The sequence below is a fragment of the Coturnix japonica genome, chromosome 12 (assembly GCF_054131305.1).
Source record: "Coturnix japonica strain WE chromosome 12, WE-NBRP24, whole genome shotgun sequence".
NCBI lineage: Eukaryota > Metazoa > Chordata > Aves > Galliformes > Phasianidae > Coturnix > Coturnix japonica.
In genome coordinates this window covers 2,142,363-2,162,914 of record NC_140674.1, presented here as the reverse complement: position 1 = coordinate 2,162,914, position 20,552 = coordinate 2,142,363, and the positions used below count along the sequence as shown (strand labels likewise).

Sequence of the window (20,552 nt, the reverse complement as noted above, 5' to 3'; positions counted from 1 at the left end):
CAGTGGTGAATAGGGTTCACATTCTGATCTGCAGAGCTTAAATGGTACGGAGCTGATTTACCTCAGATAAAACCCTTTCTTGCGTAAGACATGGGAGAGGTATTTCTGACAGGCAAGTAGCACCAGTGGGGCCTTTCTGAGAGCAGCTGCTGCTGCTCATGGGAGCTGTTTCCTGTCTTCATGACTCAGGAGCCTTAATGTTGGTTGTGGAGGGGAAGGTTTTCCAGTGAGCTTGCAGGAAGCTTATTGTTTCACATTTGGAACTGAAGTGCTTCCCACATCTGTTAAGAAAAATGTGTTGAAGATGGATCTGTGAAGCGATTAGTTTGGAGCACTTTAAATGTCAGGTGCTGGCTGGCTGTTCTGCTTCCAAGAGCCTGTCTGTCAGATGGGTTTTGCTTAACTGTTATAAAGCAATTGTTTTTTACTGGTTTGAGGCTTTTCTTTTTTGTAAGGTTTTAAATGAGTCAGAATGGGCACATATCATTGTAACAGTTGAATTCTGTTGGATTCAGTTAAAATCTGACAGCATTAAAAAAAACAACAACCAAAAAAGAAATCTGAGCGCTGTAAACAGCTGTATTTCTGTCCATATGTCTTCTGGTTAGTGGGAAGTTGTAATTTTGTGGTTTCTTTAAGAGGGGAGGGTGTCTGATAGTTCAGTGTGATGTTACAGATGGTGTTCCAATGACTTACACTTGCATTTCTTCAGTCACTTTAAAAGTGGTCCATATGTGTGCTGCTCTTAAAAGGGCTGGCCGTGCCTCTAACCTTGTCTTCACACCTCCTCCTGTTTGCTGGCAGTGGTTTGCTCTTGCTCACCATGTAGCTACACAGTCCATCTGTTTGAAAGATCAGCTGTTTTCATCTGTATGCATTGGCACAAGGAAGGCAGGAGTACTGATTCAGCATCTTGAGGGCTGTGTTCCAACCCAGGGATGGACTAAATGGTCATGAAACCACAACCACAGACTTCACACTGATCTTAAAATAGTACAGTTCTTTTAATTAAACAGAATATAACCATTCCATAATTCCTCAAGTGCATTTGACTCTACAGCTGCAAATTCAAGAATGAAAGATGCACCATTTTGCAGATGTCCAGTTGGGTATTGAGTACCTCCAGTGCTGGAGAGTCCACAGCCTCTCTAGGCAACTTGTTCCAAAATTCAATCACTACTTATGTTTAAACAGAATGTGTTGTGTTCTAGTTTGTGCTCATTGATTCTTGTCCTTTCATTGCACATTATTGAACACTGTCTGACTCGGTCATGTTCTCACCCTCCCATCAGTTATTTGTGTCCATTGATTAGATGCCCACTCAGACTTGGCTTCTCAAGGCTAACATATGCCTGCCTCAGTATTGCAGCTCAGAAATGCTTTGTGTAAGAAGCTGGTGGACGACCTGTCTGTTTCTTTCATTTGTGTATGATGTGGTAGGAAACAGTTACTGCTGTTGGAGGCATAAATTGACAAAGAAATTTGCTTTGTATGTTGTACTAAGTATGCTACGTTCCTGTTACTTAAGTGTTGCTTGATTTTTGGAAATGGTTTTATTTGTACAGGTAATTTGGAATTGCCCAGATTGTCTGTGCCACCCACTATTAGCAATCTCTTGTTTTATTGCTTTTGTTGGACGTTTCACCAATCTTTGTGCCACATCTTCCTATTTGCAGCAGGAGGATTCCCTGTTTGCCACCATGCCACCTCTTTGTCCTATTGGGAGTCATTCCAAGGTGCAAAGCCCCAAATCAGTCACTGGAGGACTTGGAGCTTTTACAAAGGTATTCCTCTTGGCGTTTGTGCCTGGACAAGGAGCCTGGTATTACCATTTCATGCTGACTTGTGCTGCAAACCATGTAACTTCCAGTGCATGTAGAGCTGACTGGAACCAGTGTGTTTCGCTGCCAGGAGCTCTCTAGCACGTCTCAAAAGATGAAGCTTAAATTCTTTTCCCATGGCACTGCTGTTCCTGTGATCTTTTCCTTTCATCATCTCTTTCATCCTTTCTTGTTCTCCTTTTGAGTCACTACTGTACTGAAGCTGATATTTTTAAAGGCTTTGTTTGGTGAGGTTACAATATAAGTAAACAGTAGTTTACTCTTACATTTTGTAATAGTTTCTTGCTAAATGCTGTGGTGATTTCTGGCTGTCAGATGTTGCCATTTGTGAGTACGTTTCCTTAAAAGTTACCATCATGAATTGAAGGGTTCCAGTAATACTGGGTGATCAAACTGGAAGGTGAAAGAGTCCTACCAGTCATAGCAGTCTGGTGGGGAAAAAGATACCTGCCAAACCAGCAGCCTTTCTTAAGTTGCTGGTCTTAGTGCTTAGATTTATGGCTTGTCCCAGATAAATTCATAACCATGTTGAAATGTACACAAGAGAATAATATAATCTTTAACCAGTTACAGTATCTATACCTGGTTACAATATCTACGGCCATAATGTCAATTATGATTTTGCAAGGTAGAAAAAAAAGGACGTTTTGGGCTGGGAGGTTCTTTGGTATTTGAAACCTCATGGTGTTCTGTCTCCTTTCTGAGATGCGGGATACCATTAGTAGGACTAGTAGTTATAATACTACTGGTACTGTCTGTGTTTCTTCCTTTCTGTAAGCATCTTTCAAAATGGGAATGCTGGCTTAATTACTGACCCCCTCACATGCTTGCATGTTGGGAGTAGCCCTCGTAGTAGATTGGGAGGTGAGTTAGAGTTCACCTGGTGGTATATGAGAACCACATCCGAGTTAGCAGCTGTTGTGTGCCTGTTCTTGCAGGCAGGCTGTTCCGGAAATGATTCCCAGTGACTTAGTTATTGGCTTTTTGGTTTTTGTTTTATGTCAACTTTATTATGTTACTTAAAAGGTGATAATAAAACAGGAGCCAGGAGAGCTGCCCCAGCAACCCCAGGCGTCGGCAGCAGGGCTGACCACACAGACCTCTGTGCAGCAGTATGTCACGGTAAAAGGAAGCCACATGTTGGCCTTGTCACCGCAGAAGCCAGCTGTGAGCACGAGCGAGGGGACAGCACAGTCCAAGGTATGAGGCACTTGGTTGGCTGTCAGCCTTCTGTCTTGCCTTGTAACACCTCATGTTTCTCCTGTGGCCGTGGTGTTGGTTGTGCCTCAGGCACAGGCAGCAGTACCCTAGGTAGCTAGTTTCCCTGTGTACAGAGTTAGCTCATAGTGTGCTTACCTCTTGCCCTTGTGAACAGCACACGCAGACACTGTTGCATTTCATTGCTTACAGAAAACATTTCCCACTCCTCTCTAGCCCTTTGCAGCAGTGAGGAGGAGGCTTGTTTTGAACTGGATCCTGACAACCCAGAAAGTTGGCTGCTGTTACCAGCTTTTGCTGAAGCTCATCCACATTTCTCCATAAAAGGAAGTAAATTCTTTACTTGGACAGCAGGCTTGCAGCAAAAAAAAAAGCAGGACAAACAGGGAGAAGGGGTGAAGGCTGGTCCAGAGCTAGAATACAGTAGAAGTGGTGCTACACAAGTGGTTACAGAACTGCTATGGCAGGGGTGATGCAGCTTCTTGGGAGACATAGTAAATGTGCTGTGGTAAGATGACAGGCATCTCAGTTTCTGTTTTCTTGCCTGTTTCCATTGTGGAGATTGTGAAATTGTGTGCCGACCACAATGGGCTGTGTATGGAGGGTTGCATTTTTCATGTGTAAATACATGCTCGCATTGCCCTTTTTACTGCCTTATTTGTCTGTTGGAGCAGGTATGCAAACCCTGTGTTTGCCTGCCAATATGTCAACACACAAAATTAATGCACTCTGCAGATTCTAATTTGAGGCCATGGTTTTCCCAGGGAGTCTGTTCCCATGAATGAGTTGAAATTAAATCTCTGGATTTCCACCAAGGCAATCTTTATCCTTAGTTGGGATTAATCCATTGCTCATATATCAGAGAAAAATCAAGTTGCCCTGTGATGTGAATGTATTTAATCTTTTGTGGGTACTCTGAAATCCTGGCTGTGTTTAATAGCTTTTTGCTCTTTACTTGGGGTTGGCCTCTTGCCAGTCCAATTCTGTTTCAGAATAAAGAACCTTATATGCAAGTAGACTTGTAGAAATTACCCTGAAATACCTAGAGATGAAGGCAGCGTACCAGTTAGAACTCGTGTGGTTGAGTGGCACATCATCCAGTACTTCTTTGTTGCAGGTTGTTGGTGTTCCAGTTGGTTCTGCTTTGCAGTCAACAGTGAAGCAGGCAGTGGCTATCAGCGGCGGCCAGATACTTGTGGCAAAGTCTGGTTCTTCAGTGGCAAAGGCTGTTGGTCCAAAACAGGTTGTGACTCAAGGTGTAGCCAAAGCCATCGTGAGTGGAGGTGGAGGAACAATTGTAGCTCAGCCTGTGCAGACTATAACAAAGGCGCAAGTTACTTCCACGGGTGCTCAGAAAAGTACATCACAAGGATCAGGTAGAGTAATTTTACACCTTGTTAATGGCTCACTGTGGTTCTGTAATGATTCCTTCACCTCTAAAACAATTATGTGATGGAAAAACCTAATCCAGCAGCTGGCTTGAGTTGTGCATGTTAGCTCAGACTCTGGACTGTTTGAAATGTGCTTTGTGGCCTGTAAACTTAAGCCTGCAGATTCCACCACTGTATTTCTTTGGCCTGTGACCATGCAGGGGTTTCATTTATTCTTTTTTTCCCCAGACCTATTCAAAGTGTCTGTGCATCACTGGTGGATTTTATCTGCTGTTAGAATAGCTAAACATTGAAGGTTAGATATGTGCAACTTCCAGTGCTTTCATTCTGTGCAGATTTCAATGCGTGCTGGCCTCTTCAAGGAGTAATTTTGTTTTATTCCTTCTTTCTAGTGATGGCTACACTGCAGTTACCAGCCACCAACTTGGCAAACTTGGCTAACTTACCACCGGGCACCAAACTGTACCTCACCACCAACAGCAAGAATCCTTCCGGCAAAGGAAAACTTCTTCTCATACCCCAGGGAGCCATTCTGCGAGCCACAAATAATGCTAGTTAGTCTTGCAGGGAAATCTAATGAGTTAAATAATGTAATCACTGCATAATTAATGTTTGCTGTTCTTGCTATACTGCATCCTGGTACTGTGAAAGTCAGTAACAGAAGGAAGTTTCTTTGTTCACAGAAACACAGTATGTGGAGATTTATAAGTCTGGGTTGTCAAAAGTACCTTCTGTTTTAGATGGTATTGCTTTGCATGTGGAGCTCCCAGTATCTTTCTGTGCTGAAGGTAGTGCAGTTTTTCTCAGAGCTCACAGTGAAGCCGTTCTCTCTATTTTGGTATACAGGGAGAGACACCTGCATTCTTATAATGCAGAACTGTTGCTGATTTCAAAGCTATTAGTAAGTAACAGAATGAGACTCTGGGAAACTAGCTCTGAGAGGGACAAGATAACTATACCTGGAATAGGAGAAAGAAATAGATTCTTTCTCCTATTCCAGCAGAAATAATTTGTTTAGATGTAACAATATAATAGATAGAATAGAGTTTTGAATAAAACTTGCTTTCACAAGTTTCATGCTTGCAGGTATTGTGAAATACCTGGAGAACAGCATTGCTAAAATTGTCCTGAGGGCTGATACTTCTTTTTTTATAGTGTGCTGTTGCTATAGGAAATGTTTTGTGAGCCTTCTCTGGAACGCTTCTCTTTGAGGCTGAGGTAGATGGACTGGGTGCAAAGTATTTGCTTGCAAGTTCTGATGCTGGCAGTGGGGGAGAGATAATCAGTTTATTGTGTAAGAAGGTGAACACCAGCAGTATAGCAGCAGAGTGTCACTGAATACTTGGATACTGTTGATGATGGTATTCTGGGCTGTAGAACTTGTGATGGGAGATTAAGATTTAGATGGCAGTCCAATCTTGACAAGTAAATGCTCTCTTGAGGCTTGAGGAAGAGTAAATAGTTGTGATTTATGACAGAGCCATCAGTAGTTTTCAACCTTTGTTTCCTAGTGGGAGACTACAACATGTTTGTGTCCATTCTCTTCCTTCTGGAGGCAGAGCAGTATCAAGATGTTGATGTTATTCACCACCAGTTAGAGTCTGTGATCAAATACTCTGTGTTAACAAAACTGCATTGGAACAGCAAGCAAAAGTAAAATTAACAAGCCCGTGGGATTTGTTGTGTTTCCAGGGCTTTTGCCTGCTGACAAAACACTGTCTATCTGTTGTACAGCATTTTCTTTGATAGAAACTTTACAGCAGCCCTTAATGAGCTTTGTATGTCCAGTAGTCTTCATTCTCCCCATGTCTCTCTTTGTTCATTGCATTTGCTGAGCTTTCAGAGAGCACAGCAACACATCTGAACTGTGTTTTGCTGTGCAATTACGGCTTTTATGCCTGTGAGTACTCAGCTATATAACATGCCTCAGCAAGCATCTTGCAGGCTGTTCTCAGGTACTTGTATGTACAGGACTACTTCAGCAGCTGACATTGTCGGGTTGCAGAAGAGCCAAACCTTCTGTTCTGGTTGCAGGTCTCCAATCTGGTGGTTCTACAAATAGTGGAGGAGGAGGAGGAACCCAAAGTACAAGCAGTAACTTGTCCCAGCACCTCACCTATACATCCTACATCCTGAAGCAGACACCCCAGGTCAGTGGCACAAGCACCCTATCTGGAATGGATGGGCATTTCAGGCTGCTCTCTAGCAAGCAGTGCTGTTTTCTCTGTCAGGCACTTGCTACTGCTACGTGTGCATCTCTGCCCCTCACCTCCCCTTACAGAGTGGTACATGGTTCGGCTACTTGCAGACTGAGAAAGTAGCATGGAATGATTTTTCATGGCAAGCAGTGAGTGGTTTTCAGAGAGTAATAAAGAGCCTGTGGTGGCAGGGGAGCAGGGGTCTCCAAAATAAGAGAGATGATATGACAAAGATAATGTGGAAGACCTGTCTTAAATGGTAGGTTGTGTAGGAGTTGTAGGAAAGCTGTGAAGACAGAAGAATAAAGGAGTTATTTGAGAGAAACAGTAAGGGTGAAAAAGAAGTGACAAAATTGAAGATCACGTGAAGGGATCCATGCATGACAGTGGGTGAATGAAGGCTCTGAAGAAGAGCTACTAAATAATAATATGAAATAGGAAGGGGAGCAAGGCCTCAGACTGTTAGGAGCCTCCAGTTCTAGCTGTGATTTCTGCGTGCTGAGCTCTGAATGTGTAGTGCCTATGGCAGAAGTAAATACATTTTGAAGTGTGAAGATAACACTGTTTTGATTTGTGCCTTTTGCCTGATCCAGCAGTAGTCTTTTTGATCTTGCAAGTCAAGCAGCATTTGTCACAAAGAATAAACCTGAAGAGCATGATATGTTAAATTATGGTGCTGTGTAGCTGCTATAATTTTTCACCCTTACCCTCTGCGCCAGAAAGTGTTCTGCACTGGGAAGGTTATGCCCAGGTCTGGTTGCAGAATCATCCATTGCAATTAACAATGCATTGGAAAAAATGCTTTGTGGCAATGGAGTGCTCCCTGTCTTTGGAGGTGGAGACTCTCCTTCAGACCTCATGGTGGGGTCAGCAAAGATACCAAACTTTTTCATCTTTGATTCCGCATATTTGTGTGGAGAAAGAATGTCAATAACTTTCTGCTTCAGGTAGTATTTTTGCATCACAGAGCACTTGCTAACATTGCTGTTATTGTACAGCTACAGGCTTGTAGATGTATTGACACAGCCGGTACTGACTCTCCTGACTTGTCCTGTATTGACTCTTAACTGTGGTTTCCAAGAGCTGACTTGTGGCTTATCTCTGGAGCAGGGCACGTTCCTGGTTGGTCAGCCTGCTCCTCAGAGCTCTGGGAAGCAACTCACTCCAGCATCGGTTGTTCAGAGCAATGTAGGAGTTGGAACATCTTCAACACAAGGACAAGCATTAAAAGTAATAACTGGACAGAAAACTGCTTTATTTACACAGGTAACATGCAAATGATGTGTTTTTCTTGCCAGACGGCATTTTGTTGGCTAAAGGGTAGAAATCACAATTGCACAATGTGAAAGCTTTACCTTTTGTAGCCTTTTGGTTTTTCTCTGTACAACTGCGGTGGTGGCTGCGGTACAAAAGCATGTGAAGGTGTACTTGTAAGTGAAGGTACAGTATTGCTGCTTTTTTACCTTGTGCTGAACTTCTTTTCAAAGGCTACAGCCAGTGGACAGACATCACTGATGAAAATATCAGATGGGTCTCTGAAATCGGTGTCTGCCTCATCCCAGCTCTCCAAACCTGGCACCACAGTGCTGAGAGTGTCGGGCGGTGTCATCACCACGGCTGCTGCTCCTGCTGTGGCCCTTCCCACAAATGGGGTGGCCCAGGTGAGAATCAGTATTGCCAGTGTGCTGTAATACGGCACCTGCACCTCTTTTAGATTATGGGCTTTCTTCTTTCCAGCATTGTTGGTTGATCTGCCTTATAATTATGTTCCAGTGCAGAGTGCAGGAACTCTGTTGCTGTTCAACTGCTTGCTGCTCTGCCTACAATACCTGTGAAGAAAGAAGGATAGCTTAAAGTTTGCACTGCTTTGAATGCTGTTAAAATTCTGGTAGGCAGGAAATGCTCTTTTTGAAACACCTTTTGCAATAATACAGATAACACAGAGGGAGTAAAGGTTAACTAAGTAGCAGGTTAAGACCATGGTGCCTTGGAGAGCTGAACCCTGGCATTTATTAGGGTTATATTGGTTATGTCAGTATATATCACTTTAAAGGCTGAAATTTGCTTTAAATGCCACTCACTGTTCTTACATCTGTCAGTGAAGTTGCTAAGATTGGAATTTCCATCCACCTTCTTTACCTTAAGCTCTCCTTCCCTACCTGCTAGTAACAACAGTTTGTAGTAGTAAGTAACTGTTGTTACTAGTGCTGATCAGCCCCTGTCCCTGCATGTGTCACAGAGCAACCAGGACACCAGGATCTGCTTGAGGACTGGATTCTGAGTGTCCAAGAGCATTTCCAGCTCTGGTAGCAGATGTGGAAAGGCCTTACATGTGTCTAACCAAAATAATAACACTGTGTATCAGCCATACTCATTCAGATTAATTTTGTTAACTGAAGAGCAGAAGAGCTGTAGTCTCTGTGAAGTTAAGGTGTTTTACTTGCCAGTAAATGGCAAAAACAATAGCAGTGCATAATGTGCAAATTATCATAAAGATCAATGTTGCTCCTGTTTAAAGTCCTTCCAGTGAAAGGAAGTATATAGAGGATTTAGGTAGTGTCTAACATTGCAACAAAACATGACTTCTGCTGTGAGTCAGTGGAGACGCCTACATTAACAGTTCAGCTCCATTTCTTTCCTTGTACTCCTTGGACTTGGAGCAATGGGGAAATATTCCTGGGCCAGATTTCTCATCTGGAGACTTACCTGCTTGCTGTTAAAGGAGCTGGCTCCAAGTACCATCAAAGCAGCTGTAGAAGCAGTTCCTGGGTGCACAACATCACATTTTTTGTTTCTGTTCTGCACATACCATCATTGTATATGGACTTTTGGATAAGTGTGTTGTGTGTGTTGTGAATTTATTTCTTAATGATGAAGGTTTTTGCCTTTGCTATTTCTAGATATTCCTTCTTTTTGCTTACGATTGAAACATCTATGAGATGAAAAGGAACTTTACTGTTTTCTTTCTCATGCAGCAAATAGATAATGTAGGTTCTGGTTTGTCATCTTCTGGAGCTCCTACAGCAAAAACATCTGGACAGCAACACCAAGTCTGTATAAACCAGACCCAGTCTGCTTCATCAGCAGCGAGCAAGACTTCTACTGTTGTAAGTGTTGCTTCTCTGGTGACTACACCAACACCTGTGACTGGAAAAGCTGCAGTATCAGGTATTAAACTCTGTTTGTGCTTTGCCTTTTTACAGTTAGAATTGAGTACAAATTCTTGGGTGCCTTCAGTGTAAAAAAGAAGAATGTAGAGTCATCTGCATTTGTGAATGGGTGAAACTAGAGTCACACTTTCTAAACTGCATCTTAGTAGCCTTACTCTTGGCTTAGCCAAAAAGTTGGCATCCTAATACAGTGCACTGACTGCATCTGATGCAAATCGCAGTGCAAGATTCCCATTAGTACTGGAGACAAATTTTGGCTTTCATTTCAAATCCTCTGCAGATGGCACCTTCCATTTGTTTGAGATTATAGCGTGTACCATGATGTTGGAACTGTCAAGTTATCAGAGATGCTACAGTCTCGATTCAGGTTGTGAAAGTGAACCTCCACTGAAGATGAAGGAGCTGCTTAAGCAGAACTGGCTCCAAGTCTTTTCATCTGCTCTCTTTGGGTTGGAAAGGAGAGAGGTTTAAATTTAAAGGGGAAGTGAATGTTTTAAAGTCAAAATCTGTTGAGTCCAATGAGGTAGATTTCAGCAGGAATGTTTCAGATTAATTAAGACGAGCCTCTGTGTAGAGGGTTGTTTTCCTTTAGTTCTATTACCGTGCAGTATCGTCTGCGTAATGGAGAGCAAATTTAATTTGAGCAGATTTGTTTTGATCATCATTAATTAAAATCAGAGAATTTTATTTTACCTTCTGATTTACCTCCTGCAGTATTACATTCCTTCAAAGTGGCTCCTTGCTGAGTGGGAAGAGTACAAACACAAAAAAAGGGAGAGGCCCTTCACGTCACTTACTATGTGACAGTGTCCTTAAAGCAGCCCTTCTCATTTCCTTTGTACATAGACTTCCAAACTCATCCTTTCTTCACCATTCTGTATTTTCCAGAATTTGGAAGTAAATAACAGGAGCTGCAATTCTGCAACAAGCAGTTGAACTCTTTCCTTTTTCCACACAAAGTAGAATGAGTTTTTGTTGGAAATGTGCCATTCTAAATAGCTTTCAGATTAAGGCTGTCATACAGTTCCAAGAGTGTGTCATCGAGATTCCCATCTGTCAGAGGCAGAAAAAAGGCTTTGTCAAAATGCATTGCATTGTATATTTCATTCTAAAAACATAGGCTTGTATTTAAGTGAGTCTTTGGATGGACTGTAATGTTTAAAATTTTAATTGGCAGTGCTGGTTAGCCCAGTGTTCAAAGTCTCAACTGTGTATCTTTCAAAACCAAGGGACATCTTCACCATCCCTTGCATGTCTGCTAACTGGAATGAAGTTACACTCCTTAAACAACAGTGAGATATTAGAAGGGGAATAGAAACTTCTTTGAAACAATTTATGAGCATAAATTACTCATGTGAAATTGACAAGTGTGGTGTTCACAATGTTTAGCCTGTTAAATGCCCATAATCTGAATAGAAATTTAATTAATCAGAACATTAAATAAAATTATATGGAAAATAGCTGGTTTACTAGTGGAAATGATGGATTTAGGCCCATACACAATATTAGTGCGGTCGAGAGAGGTAGAGAACAGGAGGTGAGTGCCTTTCACTCGTTGCCCTGTGGCACAGTCTTGCTGGGTTCCACCAAGGTGAAGGGATGCTGCTGCTGCTAGTGCTGGTGATACCAGAATATCCTGCCTGTTGTTTTAGCCCGGCTGAAATCAGTGCTTTATTCAGTCCTCCCCTTGATACGCTTCATAGCTTGATCAGCCATCCATACAGGTGTATTCACTGCCCAAAACAGAAAGACATGGGACACTCAGTTTCAGGTATGTTCTTCATCAGGCTCTCTGCACAGGCTTGGGTTGATCATTTAGTGGAAGTATGGTTGGTTGCGCTCTGCTAACTGCAGCTGAACTGCAGAGGTGTGTGTGGCACTGACAGAGCGCAGTGAGGGGCTGACTACAGCGGAGCTGTTGGTACCGAACACTTGAGCACAAGGAAAGGAGAGGAGATCTGCAAGACACGCTTTAACTAATTTTGTCTTACTCTGATAAGAGTGTTCAGCTCTGCGCTGAGCCTGCTTTATTCAAAGAGTTTGTTACGCCAGTGTTTAAGATTGCTTCAGAAATGAGATAACTGACTTCGTATAAGGCATATAAGGCAACCCGGCATTTCAGCAGTCATCCCTGTCAGTAGAAATTTGTCAGACAGTTCACTGAACTGAGGCTTATTAATTGAGTGCCATCCTAGTTCAGGCAGAAAGGGAGAGAAATAACTGGAGATAAACAAAATGGTGTGTTTCATTTAACGTTTTGTCTTCCATTCTTCTTGCAGGGTTGCTAAAAATCCACTCAAATCAGTCTAGTCCACAGCAGGCTGTTCTGACAGTTCCCAGCCAGCTTAAACAGCTCGGTGTAAACACAGCTTCTGGAGGTGTTCAGACAATACTCATGCCTATGAACAAAGGTAAAGGGCAGAGGAGGATGACAGATGGTGTTTGAAAATCCCCTTTGACACAGAGTAGCTCTTAGTCACTGCTGGCCAAAGTGGCATGAAGTTACAGATAGAAGAAAACATAGCAAGGAGGCTCATCCCTAAAATTTGCATTGCAAATATTTTGTTGATTCTGAATATGGTTGTTTGTCAGAGCTGCTTTCTTTCTTTTTTTTTCCCTTTATTGTCCTAACTGTTTCCTGTTCCTCTCCAGTGATACAGTCGCTTTCTACCAGCAAAGTTTCAGCTGTGACAGCCGTCACGTCAGCAAGTACAGCTGTCTCTAGTATGTCCGTGGCATCCATCACTAAAGGTAACATGGAGTTGCTCAGCAAGATTAACAGTGCAAATATTCATTGCTGCTTTGTGTGGGTGGCCTGGCTCTGAAAGCAGATGCTGTGACTATGGTTTCTTGTGTTTCTGTTGTTAGCAGGGTTTAAATGAAGTGGAAAATGTCATCTGGGGGCTGGGAGATTAACAGTTAGTTCCTCCTTGACAAAACCCAAAGCATAGGCAAATGCTGGGAGGAAAAATGGTGTTCTGTTAGGCTACTGTGAGTGCAGCAAGTATTCATTCTTTCAATCCATCATTGCAGAAATGCACTGAGCAAGCACTTATTTTATTCTGAGGACAGCAGTGACTGCTATAGTGACAGTGATCAAACTTACTGGAGCGGTGCTGTTGATGCCTCATGCTAGTGCATTATGCTGAGTGGACAGTCACATCCACACACCTGCAGAACGTCCCAGTGTTATACATTGCCAGAGCTAAAAGTCCAATTATTGTAGAACTGTTATGTGTCTGTCCCATGCCAGATGAATGCCAGACTGCCTGTCTGTTCTGAGCTGAATGTCTCTCTGCTGCTTCTCCTGAGCTCTGTTGTAGATGTGAGAAAGTTCACTGGTGTCATTTGGAAGTACCACTTCTTGCTATAACCATTAGTAGATCTCTGTCCAGCTGCTTGCTTACCAAAAGGCTGGTGTACATCTGTAAGCAGATCAGGCAGTTGTGTGCAAAACATCAGCAACTGATAGTGCACATGCATGTATTCTAAAAGGGACAAGATATGAAAATGTTGAGGTTCGGAGGGGGAGCTGTTCGTGCTTTCTGCTAGCACAGCTGAAGGGTATGTACTCATTGTTTGTAGCAAATAGAATGCAAACAACAAATGAAGTGATGTTATGTAAGACCTAGTATTGCTGAGTGAGACTTGACACATTTATGAAGCTGATGGATGCTTTTGTCGTTTGAAACGTGTTCTGTTTCTTTGAAGTTAAGATGGAGCCTGATTCCACAGGACAGAATTGCACCTCTGTGGGTACTCAGGAAGGGCAAGCGACAGTGAAAACAGAAGAGAATTCAGAACTCGGGAACTACGTTATCAAGTAATTGTTTGTCTGTATGGATTTCTGGTCTTAGAAATTCCAGGGGAGATGGAGGAATTCGTGCAGCATTGTTAGGAGTTGGAAAGTTTGACACAAACATGAAATCTTCTGTTACGTGTGCTGGTTTATTGATACTAATCCTGTTGGCCGGCATTTGTTTCAGGCAGAGTTGAAATACTTCCTTTGTTAACAGATTTGTATTCAGGGCTCCTGCAAAGGGAAAAAATACAATTAAAGATTTGTTATTCTGTTGGGGTTTGCTAAACCTCAAGCTGCTAAAACCTCTTTTATCATCCACTGCTTATACAATTCCCATTGCTGTTCTGTGCTCTTACTGAGGTCAAACTGTGCCTGGTAGAATGCAGATAAACAAGGCAGCAGCTGAAATAAGTAGAACTGTCTCTTCTTGCCACTCTAGCCTTGATAAGGTCATATATTTCTGGAATTACCTAATATGACACCTGCCTTTGTTCCGAATTGGAATTAGATATGTATAATGGGAGTATTTTTTCACTGATGAAATCCAATGCTGTATTTCTGGTGCTCTTGGAAGTACTTCTGAGTGTTCCTTCAGTACAAAGCAGCATCCCGTGCACTGTCCCATATTCCTTCTGGGACAGCTTCTACTAACAGCTGCTGCTTACCCCTCAATATAGTGTTGCACCTTGCAAGATGACACAGAGATTTCTTCCAAGCCTTCCCAAAAAAGGCTGCCCTCAGTTTCTTCAGCTTGACAAGTAAAGCTGCAGGTGTGGATGCCTGAGCAAGGGGAAGGGCTGCTTAAAATACCTTCTTCAAACAGAAATTTGCCCTCACATTAGTAAATTAAATTAGTTGAAGGCCCTGAGGCCAGGGACCTGCAGTGGTTTTGGAACTTTTTGCACATGTTTTGTTACTTCCAGCAGTATTCTTCATTGTGATTCTCTTTATCCCTTGCAGCATAGAATACTTGGAGAACACCCAGCAGCTTTTAACAGCCATAGTGAAGAAGGTTCCATTAATTGCTGAAAAAAGTAAGCAATGATTGAGAAGGCTTTGCTTTTTTATTTCCAGGGCTTGTTTATGTGGGGGTTTCAGAAATACCTTCAAATATGGCAACAGCTTAAAATTGAACATTTGGATTCATTTTTCTGATGGTTTTTCTTTGTCTTAATAACAGATGATGGCATACACAGAAATATTGAATGTTTCTAATTGTGTGCCTCTTCCTCACATACGTAACTGAAAAGTACCTTCTTTCCTGGTAACTAATGCACTTAGGACAGCGTTCCTGGACCCCAGGTAGTGCAGACCCTCTCCAGATGAGCGTGGTCAGCAAAGCAGTAGCAGGCAGTGCACTGTGGCTTTCATTACAGGGGATCTGAACCCCATCCTTTTCTTTTTGCCAGGAAATATTGTAAATGTTTCATGTTTATTGTAAATTGTTGGCAAATAGATATCTGTGTGTCTTCCGATGGAATAGCGTGACCAGTAAGACAGGCTTACAGGTCTGTATTGCTACAGTTTGAGGGCAGAGGAAAGGAAGCTTAACCAGCCCATAGCCACAGATGTCTGTGTATCCTGATCAAGAATTATGTTATAATAACACACATCTAGAGGACCGTGTGTGCTGCACACATCTGTGCAGCTCTCAGCACAGCAATTGTAAGCTAGTCCTTGGTCCTGAAAGCAGAATCACACTCCTTGCCACTATAGAACATCAAAAGTTGAACTTATTTTATTTAACTTACTTAATTTTGTTTTTGTTTTTGGTTTTGTATTTTCTAGGTGAAGATGTAAGCTCTTATTGTGCCGGTTCAGTGGAACAGTATTACAGCTGGAATATTGGGAAGAGGAGGGCAGCTGAGGTAATCCTCTTCTCTCTTGTTTTGTAAGCAGTCATTAGTGCCACAAGAGGGATTTCTGAATTACAGAACCTCCCCTATTGGTGGCTGTCCTTGTTTTCTGAAGCACTCTGTTGCATGATTTTAAATGGATTCACTACTTACTGTTTTTGGTCTGGGGAGTGCTCCAGTTTGTTGTTCAGAGCCTTCTTCAGGCAGAAGGGACTCTGAAGGTCATCTTCCAGTTCATTCAAAGTTAGATGTTTCTGAAATATTTTAAATAGCAGAATTTTTGCAAATGACCTTGTTGCTACTTTATCCTCATCATTCCTTCATGGCGTGTATTTTGTCCATCTTTTTGTGGGACTGTGGCTGCTTTCCATCAGAAGAGGATCTGAGAGTATTAGTACCGAAATGCTTTGTCACAGACTATCAGTCCAACAGCAATAAAAACTTAATTCATATTTGGATCCTTCTGTAATCTGGTTGTTTCCTCCTGTTTTGTAGTAGTTTTATTCTTTCTCTGTGGGCTTACAAGGAAGGTGGTAAAACTGATAAGATCATTGCTGTAGCAAACATAAGTGAGCAAAATTAAACCAGATTTTGGGAAGCATTGTTTGCTCCAGTGGATTGCTTTCATTATGCATTGTAAGATGTTATTTAGGAGATGAGACAGTTTAAGTCAAGGCAAGTATGTCTGGGCCCCTGTAAAATGTATGTCACTCTTCCTTGGTTTTGGTTGGATGAGAAAGAGTTTCAATGACCTGCCCAGCACTGGCAAAGACTGGGACAGTCATTGGGAAAGTTGTATTTTAGGTCATAATCCAGCCATAAATGTTTTGGCTGGTATAAGTTTTTCCCCTGGTTTGTTACAGTGGCAACGAGCACTGACCGTGAGAAAGATTCTTCAGGAGATCATAGAGAAGCACCCCAGGTTTCACAGCATCGCACCCCTGAAGACGAAGCATGTGGTGCAGTGGTGTCGATTCCATGGCTACACTCCTCCTGACCCCGAGACCTTGCGGAACGATGAGGATTCCATTGAAGATGTGCTGACACAGATAGACAGTGAGCCAGGTGAGCATGCAGGGACAGAGAACTGCTTTTTACCAGAGGCACTGTTGGTTAAATTGGCTCAAGGATGGGTGTGCTCCCCTCCAGGCTGCCTTGTCAGTTGAAGAGAATTTCTTCCTTTGGGTTTGATTGTTGTTGTGGTGGTTTTTGGACTTGTTTTTTAATTCACTCTGGAATGACATAAGTTGGGGGTTGTAATGGCAAGCAAGCAGGTAAGTGAAGCTGTCCCTTGTGCGCACCAAATCTTATGTTCTGTAAAGCCTCTTCTGAGTCTCAGTGTGTGTTTCACCTGCAGGCAATCCCTTTCCCAAAGCTGGGTGTTCTTACCCTTCTGTAATTCCATTGGGAATCTGTCTTCTAACTTGTCTTCAATATATACATGACTGCATTTGTCACAGCATAGAAGGTGATGTAGTGCCATGTGGTGCCTGCGCTGTACAAGTCCAGTTCTCTGAGCAGGTTGAAGAGCATCTAACTGGACAGATGTCAAAAAGCTTCTTTCAGAATGTTTTGGGGGTCATCTTGTTTGAAGTGCAGCCTTCTTGATTGCTGTGGGGCAGACGAGAGGGAGCACTGAGAGCATAATAAGGAAGATCTTGATGACAGTTTGCTTTTTCTTCATCCATGTTTAATAGGAATTATAGAAATAACTCCTAATTACCATAATTTCTTGTCATATTTTGCATGTGCATCTGTTTGTAAGCAGCTTTCCATAGTATATCATTTATCTAATTGATTGCTTCTTCTTCAGAATACCCTTCATCTTACAGCAGTGGTGAGGAGCTGTGCCAAAAACTAGAGGAACTGCAGCACTTTCTGAAACAAGAACCTGAGCATGAAGAGGAAGTAGATGTTCTCAACTTCAATGAGCCTTTAAAACTAAACATTAAGAAAGAACAGGAGGAGAAACAAGAGGAAATGAAGTTCTATTTGGCTTCCTTGCCTGCATCAGAGTTTGTGAGAGACACAGCAGAGAAGGTAATAAGTGAATCCTAAAGCTAATAAGGAACTGCTGCTCAACTAGTTGTGACCTTACATTTATTATTTAGTTAGCTTGCATTCATCTCTAGGGCCCTCTGGGTGCTTTATCAAGGTTTTGTAAATGGCTTTGTTAAATCTGATTGTCTGGTTTCCAACACTGCTGGCCAGGGCTGGCAGAAGTGAAGAGTGCTAGTTGGGATATCACTTCAGAGCAGCAATGCTGCAGGGCTTAGCACTAGGAAGGCTGGCCTGGGAGCAAGAGGTAATGAGGGAAGAAGTGCATAGAATACATCCTGGCCCATCTTGTAAAATCTTTTGGTTTGAACCTCTGCTGCTCCTGGAAGAGGGTGCAGTAAAGATCACAGCAAACCTCTACAGCTTGATTTTCCTCCTCATTTAAATTAGAGCAAAAGAGGGAGAGTGTGGGCTTATCTCACAGCAGGAGGCAAAGGGAGAAGGTATTTTACTTTGCTTGTAGGCAGGAGAGCTCTCTGCTGGGAGACGGGGGGAGTTTCCTTGCAGCAACTGTGGAGAAAAAAGAAAACTCTGCACCTCAAATGCTGGGACAAAGCCTTGGTTACAGCATGCCTGTCATGTAGCCAAAGAGGTGACAAGGGTGCAGGCATGTGGGGAGCCAGGCTGGGCAGTGAGGCTCAGTGGTGAAATTCCTCTGATGCACAACTGTTATTTTGGCTGGAGTGCTGTTTGGAGCTGTTACAGTCGTCATAGTGTTATGTATGGGAAAGCTTATGAATACATGGACTGAATATATGTGCAGTTTTAAAATGGAACTTTTATTTGCAGTCTGAAGGCGCTGAGTATAATTGCTTTTAAGTAAATGAGATAATAGTGCTGGAAAGCTGTGTGGATCCTGCTTGTTTGGGCTTTAAATACCCATCATCATGGATTGTTTCTGTTATTTCATTGTCATTTGTTCTGTAGCAAAATATGAGTTGTGTTACTTGATGTGCTTTTCTTTTTCTTCTTATAGATAGGGATTTCCTTTCAGCCTGCCGAGGTACAAAGGAACGTTTATGCATCAGTCATAGAAGACATGATTTTAAAGGTAAGAAGTTATTTCATATATTGAAATTTTCCATGACTGTGTTAACCCAGCAGTGGAGGAAGAAAAATGTCCAAGAATACACAGTGGAGATGCAGAGTCTGATGTCACTGTGTGTGCATGTATGGGAAGATTTATAGCTGGACAAAGAGAATTGTGTATTTCTGTGTATGTATTTCCAGATTCCTAACTGAATTATTGGCTTGGGCACAATGTAGTGATTTGCAGATTCTGAGCTCCAGTCTCCTCCTTCACTTTGGAAGTACCTCCTTATTCATCCTACCTTTCAAAACTGTAAGGGGGAAAAATCTGCCAGAGTTATTTCAGACTCCAATTATTTTATAAGAGGATTTGCTGTTTTTTCCTAAATACTGTTGAGTTGTTTCTTGCCCGTGTTGTTTCTACTGGGAGACCACGGAATGCCTGAAGTCGGCAGCAATTCTCCGTTGTATGAGAAGCCTGTCAGACTCAGTTTTAGAAGAACACTGTTCAGAGTTTTGGTTCGAACCAGTCTCTGGAGTTGGAGCGCTCAGGGTCGGGCTGAAGGCTGACATGGATTATTTTTAGCAGTGCTCTGTTGTATTTCAAGCCTAAGATGATTTTTTATGTTTATGCAGACCTGCTTATCAGCAGATTGGTTTTACAAAAAGCTGCCTGATTCCGGGTTACATTATATGTATATACGCTTGTATTCACACTGTCTCTTGCTGCAGTTGAAGTCAGATATGGATATATCTGGGTTTAGACACAGTTCTAACCATCAGATTGCTCCAGTATAATTTTTGAGTTATACTCCAGCTTTCCTGAGTGATAAATCCCAGAAATGTCTGCTCTGGTCTTGAGAGAGACTCAGAAAAGCCAACAGCCCAAATTAATGTTGTCTGAGCCAAGCATGCAGTGCGTACAGATGCTGTCTGCCTGCTGTCCAGGGAGGGAAATCCTTGTGTAAGTGCCTTGAAGCAGATGTGGTGGGCAAAGGGAAGGGCTAACAAGCATATCCTAAGTCCTGGAAGAGGATCTGCCATCCGCCGTATACAGAGAAGTTTTGCTATGTGAATGCCCGTTAAAATACAGACTGGATCTGGCATCCACCCACCCTGCTGTGCACAAGTGCTCTGTGGGTCCAGGCCCACCAGGCGGGGCTGTTACATTCATGAGCTGCATGCAGCGAAAGGCCTCTTCAGTTAAATAAATACACAGTACGCCTTAGTGCTGTGCTAATGAAAGCCACCTGGGTGTCCTGACCTGCTCCCTGCTGACTTCAAGCAGGACTAAAGCAAGCTCAATCTTTAGAAGTTTGGTTATACTGATGCTCTAGCAAAAAGCACATTGCTTTCTTCTTTGCCTGATGCTGTCACCTAATGTTGCCTTTTGTCACAGGCCACTGAACAGCTAATGAGTGACATTCTGCGGCAAGCGCTGGCAGTGGCGTACCAGACAGCTCCTCACAACAGGTACAGCACTTGGGCCATTCATGCCAGCACAACATACTGAGCTGCGTGAGGAACTGGGTCAGATTTTGTATGGCTCAGACCATGCCAGCGAGGGATTTCCATGCTGTGGGGCTGTGTGTGTATGTGCATGAGCTGTGTTCTGGGAAGATGCAGGCCTTAGGAGGGGTTTGGGTGTCATCACGTTCCATAGTGGCAAAGAAGTAGATGTTAAAGGCTGAGGCAGGATTCTCTGATATTGCCACACTCGGAGGCAGATAACTTGTTTTAGCAGAGCCACAGTGGAAGGATCATCTCTCATTCAGTTGAGGTTTCCATGAGTTTTCCCATGGCCTGGTAGGACTTTAATGACCCAGATACTCTTGATCTTGATGAAAAACACCCAAGTATATTTCATGGGTACGCTCTTCTACAGCTCAGATCCGGAGTGATTTTTATGATCCCATTGGATTGCATTTGATTCATGTTTGGCAGCATGAAATTGGAAGATTTAGGTCCATGAGAAAGTGCTTAGTTTAA

General features: G+C 42.6%; 1 protein-coding gene across 17 annotated transcripts in view; it reads left to right on the top strand.

Moving 5' to 3' along the window:
* The window catches only part of YEATS2 (YEATS domain containing 2), a 40,133-nt gene that overhangs the window by 17,121 nt on the left and 2,460 nt on the right, over positions 1–20,552 (top strand). For 4 of the 17 annotated variants that reach the window (XM_015870919.3, XM_015870916.3, XM_015870911.3 and 1 more), the window contains 17 exons: positions 1,677–1,784; positions 2,868–3,041; positions 4,177–4,435; positions 4,843–5,004; positions 6,485–6,600; positions 7,759–7,914; positions 8,136–8,309; positions 9,624–9,816; positions 12,098–12,229; positions 12,471–12,569; positions 13,530–13,641; positions 14,581–14,654; positions 15,409–15,488; positions 16,340–16,541; positions 17,290–17,516; positions 18,511–18,585; positions 19,963–20,036. In XM_015870919.3, coding sequence (XP_015726405.2) covers positions 1,677–1,784; positions 2,868–3,041; positions 4,177–4,435; positions 4,843–5,004; positions 6,485–6,600; positions 7,759–7,914; positions 8,136–8,309; positions 9,624–9,816; positions 12,098–12,229; positions 12,471–12,569; positions 13,530–13,641; positions 14,581–14,654; positions 15,409–15,488; positions 16,340–16,541; positions 17,290–17,516; positions 18,511–18,585; positions 19,963–20,036 — 2,417 coding nt within the window. Of the gene's footprint in view, positions 1–1,676; positions 1,785–2,867; positions 3,042–4,176; positions 4,436–4,842; positions 5,041–6,484; positions 6,601–7,758; positions 7,915–8,135; positions 8,310–9,623; positions 9,817–12,097; positions 12,230–12,470; positions 12,570–13,529; positions 13,642–14,580; positions 14,655–15,408; positions 15,489–16,339; positions 16,542–17,289; positions 17,517–18,510; positions 18,586–19,962; positions 20,037–20,552 lie in introns of those variants that run through there. The other 13 variants (XM_085512513.1, XM_015870912.3, XM_085512514.1 and 10 more) reach the window with 11 other exon arrangements.